At 72.5% G+C, this 4,691-nt stretch overlaps 2 protein-coding genes across 3 annotated transcripts in view; one reads left to right on the top strand and one right to left on the bottom strand.

Annotated features, from left to right (window-relative positions):
* The window catches only part of MRPL43 (mitochondrial ribosomal protein L43), a 2,584-nt gene extending 2,075 nt beyond the window's left edge, over positions 1–509 (bottom strand). For both annotated transcript variants that reach the window (XM_026050632.1, XM_026050631.1), the window contains exon 1: positions 379–509. In XM_026050632.1, coding sequence (XP_025906417.1) covers positions 379–509 — 131 coding nt within the window. The remainder of the gene's footprint in view (positions 1–378) is intronic.
* Positions 510–1,057: 548 nt separating this feature from the next.
* Positions 1,058–3,818, top strand: TWNK (twinkle mtDNA helicase; the record flags this gene model as incomplete). Its single annotated transcript, XM_026050676.1, has 5 exons — positions 1,058–2,192; positions 2,746–2,986; positions 3,073–3,180; positions 3,262–3,403; positions 3,532–3,818. Coding segments are annotated over 5 exons (1,881 nt in total), but the record flags the coding sequence as incomplete, so codon positions are not given.
* Between the last annotated feature and the right edge of the window lie 873 nt (positions 3,819–4,691).

The raw sequence follows: 4,691 nt of genomic DNA, 5'->3' as shown, positions 1-4,691 counted from the left end.
GGTCACAGGGCAGGGGTTGGGGTGTCACCCCGGCCCTGGGGTCAGAGCTCACAGGCCACTTCTCCCACGGCCCCAACTTGGGGGTGGGGGGTCAGGGGTCAGCACCGCCCCCCCCATATCTCTGGGGCAGAGGTCAGGGGTCACCCCCCCATTACCCCCCACTACACGACCCCGTTACCACTGACATTAGAGGTCAGGGGTCACCAGCGCCCTCCCCCATGGGCTGCAGCCAGGGGTCACCAACGGCCGCCCTCCGCGGGGTCAGGGGTCACCAACGGCCGCCCTCCCCGGGGTCAGGGGTCACCACCGGCCGCCCTCCGCGGGGTCAGGGGTCACCACCGGCCGCCCTCCGCGGGTGCGCGGTGCCGCGGGCCCTACCTGGCGCCGCGCGCGTCGGGCGCGACGGGGCTGAACACGAGCTGGAGGCGCTGCAGCTGCCGCACGTGGCGCCCCACGCCGTTGTGCAGCACGGCGCCCAGGAAGCGGCTCGCGCTGCCGCGGCCCGTCATGGCGGCGCGCCGCTGCCCCGGCCCCTTCCTGCGGCGGCCGGAAGTGACGCGCGGCCCGCGCGCGGCAATGGCGGCGGCCGCGGAGCCGCACGTGGGGGGGAGCGGCGGGAGCCGGCGGCGCGGGGCCCTCCGGGGTCCCTCGGGGTGCACCGGGCTCCTCTGAGGTGCCCTGGGGTCCCTCGGGGTCCCTGGCGGTGCCTAGGGGTGCCTGGGGGGTCCCTGGGGGCCGCTCGGGGCGCGGGGCGGGTGCGCGCGATGCGGTGGTAGCGCCGTTTCGCGGCGTCCCGCGGCGTTCCGCGGCGTTGCGCGCCGTTTCGCGGCGTTTCGCGCCATCCCGCGGCGTCCCGCTCCGTTTTGCGCCGTCCCGCGCCGTTTCGCGCCGTTTCGCGGCGTCCCGCGCCGTTTCGCGCCGTTTCGCGGCATCCCGCACCGTTTCGCGCCGTCCCGCGCCGTCCCGCACGGCGGGGATGGCGCTGCGGCCGTGTCACGGCGCGGCGCGGCTGTGGCCGGCGCTGCGGGGCGCCGCGCTGCGGGCCCGCGGGCCGCGCCGCCACAAGCAGGACGCGCTGCCGCGCCGYGGGCCGCCCGCGCCCGCCCTCAGCCTGGCCGAGATGCGCCGCTACCTGCGCGCCCACGACATCCCCTTCCAGGAGGGCTACAGCTGCCTGCGCGCGCCCAGCCCCTTCGCGGGCGAGCGCGGCCCCGCCGCCGGCGCACGCAGCCTCTTCATCGACAAGACCACGGGCAGCTTCCTGTGCACGGCCACGCTGGCCGAGGGCTCCTGGCAGGACCTGCAGGCACACGTGGAGCTGCGGCAGCCGGGGCCGCCCGCCGACGCGGAGGAGCTGGAGCGGGACGCGGAGCGCGAGGCGGAGCGGGACGCGGAGGACGCGCGCCGCATCTGGGAGCGGGCGCAGCCGCTGGGCGAGCTGCTGGACGAGGAGGAGACGCGTGAGGCCAAGGCCGCCTTCGGCATGTCGGCGCTGGCGGCCGCCTCGCTGCAGCGCTTCGGCGTGCGCTACCTGCGCGCCGCCAAGTGCCTCGTGTTCCCGTGGCTGAGCCCGCGCGACGGCTCCGTGCGCGGCGTGAAGCTCGTGGGGCCGCCGCCGCGCCGCGGCGAGGCCGGCGCCGCGCTCCCCGCGGAGCAGACGGTGCCGCGCGGCGCCGCCTACCGCAACCTCTTCGGGCTGCCGCTGGTGGGGCGGCGCGACACCGAGCTGGTGCTCACGGGCCGCGAGCTGGACGCCGTGGCGCTGCAGCAGGCCACGGGCGTGCCGTGCGTGGCGCTGCCGCGCGGGCCGCACAGCCTGCCGCCGCCGCTGCTGCCCTACCTGGAGCAGTTCCGCCGCATCACGCTGTGGCTCGGCGACGACCTGCGCGCCTGGGAGGCYGCCAAGCTCTTCGCCCGCAAGCTCAACGCGAAGCGCTGCGCGCTGGTGCGGCCCGGCGAGCAGCTGCCGCGGCCGCTCGAGGCGCTCGCCATGGGGCTCGACCTGCGGCGCGTGCTGCGCGGCGCCCTGCCCGCCGCGCACAAGTCCATCGTCTCCTTCCGCCAGCTGCGCGAGGAGGTGTTCGGAGAGCTCGCCAACGCCGAGCAGGTGGCGGGCGTCAAGTGGGCGCGCTTCCCCGAGCTCAACAAGCTGCTCAAGGGGCACCGGCGCGGCGAGCTCACCATCTTCACAGGTGAGGGGGCTGCCCCACGGCTGCGCTGCCTTCATGGAATCACACAATGCCCAAGGTTGGAAGGGACCTCAGGGGCCATCTAGTCCAACCCCCTGCTCACGCAGGGTCACCCAGAGCACGGGGCACAGGGCTGCGTCCAAGCGGGTTTGAAGATCTCCAAAGGAGACTCCACAGCCTCCCTGGGCAGCCTATTCCAGGGCTCTGGCACCCTCACTGTCAAGAAGTGTTTCCTTAAGTTCCTGTGGAACTTCTGGTGCCTCAGCTTGTGGCCGCTCCCTCTAGTCCTGTCACTGGTCAGCACTGCAAGGAGGTCGGCCGGCTCCTCCTCGCTGCCTCCCCGAGGTGTTTATACACCCGTCACCTCCCTGCGTGCCACACGTGGCAGCTCCCATGGGCAGGAGGCTCCGTACGAGCTCCRTACGAGCCCATTATGGGCAGTCTGGGCAGGGATGGTGCGAGTGCCATGGGGGACTCTAATGCCCCCYGATTCATCCCGGGGGCTCAGATCATCCCCCTGACCGCCTCCCGCGTTTCTCCATGTGTTTCGCGGCAGGCCCCACGGGCAGCGGGAAGACGACGTTCATCAGCGAGTACGCGCTGGACCTGTGCATGCAGGGCGTGTGCACGCTGTGGGGCAGCTTCGAGATCAGCAACGTGCGCCTGGCCAAGGTGATGCTGACGCAGTTCGCGGCGCAGCGCCTCGAGGAGCAGCTCGAGCAGTACGACGAGTGGGCCGACCGCTTCGAGGACCTGCCGCTCTTCTTCATGACCTTCCACGGGCAGCAGAACGTCAAGTAGGGCCCGCGCGTCCCCCCCAGCCCGGTGCCGCCGCGGGGTTTGCGAGCCCCACGGCGGCTCACGGCTGCCCCCCGCGCGCCAGGACGGTGCTGGACACCATGCAGCACGCCGTGTACGTGCACGACATCACGCACGTGGTCATCGACAACCTGCAGTTCATGATGGGGCACGAGCAGCTCTCGGGCGACAGGTGAGCGCGGGCGGCGCCGGCGGCGCGCGGGGCTCCCGGCGCGGCCGCCGCTCACGGGCGCGCGCGGCGCCCCGCCGGCAGGCTCGCCGCGCAGGACTGCGTCCTGGGAGCCTTCCGCAAGTTCGCCACGGACAACAACTGCCACATCACGCTGGTCATCCACCCGCGCAAGGAGGACGACGAGAAGGAGCTGCAGACGGCCTCCATCTTCGGCTCGGCCAAGGTGAGGGCGCCGGGCATCCCTCGGGAATCGGGTGGGGTGAGTTTTCCGGGTGCTCCTGCCAGCCCCTTGCTGCGCCATGGGGGTGTCCCATCTGCGGGACCCTCCCGGATCCCCTTTCCGTCCCGCAGGCCAGCCAGGAGGCGGACAACGTCCTCATCCTGCAGGATCGGAAGCTGACGACGGGGCCTGGGAAGCGGTCGCTGCAGGTATCCAAGAACCGTTTCGATGGCGACGTGGGCATCTTCCCGCTGGAGTTCAGCAAGGCCTCACTCACCTTCTCCTCTGGCAAAACCAAGGTCAAGCTGAAGAAAATGAGAGAGGAGAAGGCTCCTTTATCCAAGAAAGCTCCGCCTGGAGGCGCGGGGGCTTCCAAGAAGCCCTGAGTCCGGCCGGGCGCCTCTGGACTCTGTCGGGAGGAGCTGGGAATGGTGCTGGGCGCGGGGGCCGGGGTGCCGCAGCTCCCGTCCGGGACAGCCGGATCGCTGCTCCTTGTCCTCGCCCCTCCGGCCCGGAGCGGCCCCCAGCTCCCAAGGCGGCTTCCCRAGGAGAGGTGGGGATGGGGAATGAACAGGCTCCCAAAGCGGCCTCTTCCCTGCCCGGCACCGGAGCGGGTCCCTAACGGGCAGCCGGGATGCGGGCGGTTGTTGTGGGGYTGCGGAGACCCCGGCCTGGGCTGGGGCTCCGGGAGCGGCATTCCGGGAGCGGGATTCCGGGAGCGCTCGGCTCGCTCCTGCCCCGCATGGGCACAGCAAATGCGGGATGCGGAGGGATGCGGCGCGGGCCGAGCCCGGCAGTGCCGGAGCTGGGACGTCGCCGGAGCCAGGATGTCTCCAACAGGGGTCTGGGAGCCGTGGGGAGGGGGCGGCTGTCGCCGTGGGGCCGGGGCCGTGGGGCTGGGGGTCGAAGGCAGCAGCCGCTGCCCTGTGCCCCCCATCCTTGTGCCCCCATCCTTGAGTGTCCCGGCCCTTCCCGGGGTGTCACCAGCAGCGGGGCGCGGGGGAGCCGCCRTCCCGGCCCATTCCCACCCCGGAGCTGCTCTTCCCGCCGCTCCTCAGGGCGCTCCATGGTGCTTCCTGCAACCCGGCCCGTCCTCGCCGTGCCGGGAGCAGCCCGCRGCTCTCTTCTCCTCCAATGCCTTTTCCCCCTTTGTAGTTTTATTAAAGCAGAAACCGAGTGTCCTGCGCTTTGCCTTTGGGGACCCCGGGGCTCCCCGGCCCTCCTGCGCCGCTCCCTGCTGCTCCCTGCGTTCGCCGTGTGCCGGGATGGGGCCTCAAGGGCTGCGGAGCCC

This window comes from Nothoprocta perdicaria, unplaced genomic scaffold (assembly GCF_003342845.1).
Source record: "Nothoprocta perdicaria isolate Ctin4 unplaced genomic scaffold, notPer1 scaffold_7, whole genome shotgun sequence".
Classification (NCBI taxonomy): Eukaryota; Metazoa; Chordata; class Aves; order Tinamiformes; family Tinamidae; genus Nothoprocta; species Nothoprocta perdicaria.
Note: the sequence above shows the minus strand (reverse complement) of the source record. Positions and strands in the feature narration are given on the sequence as shown.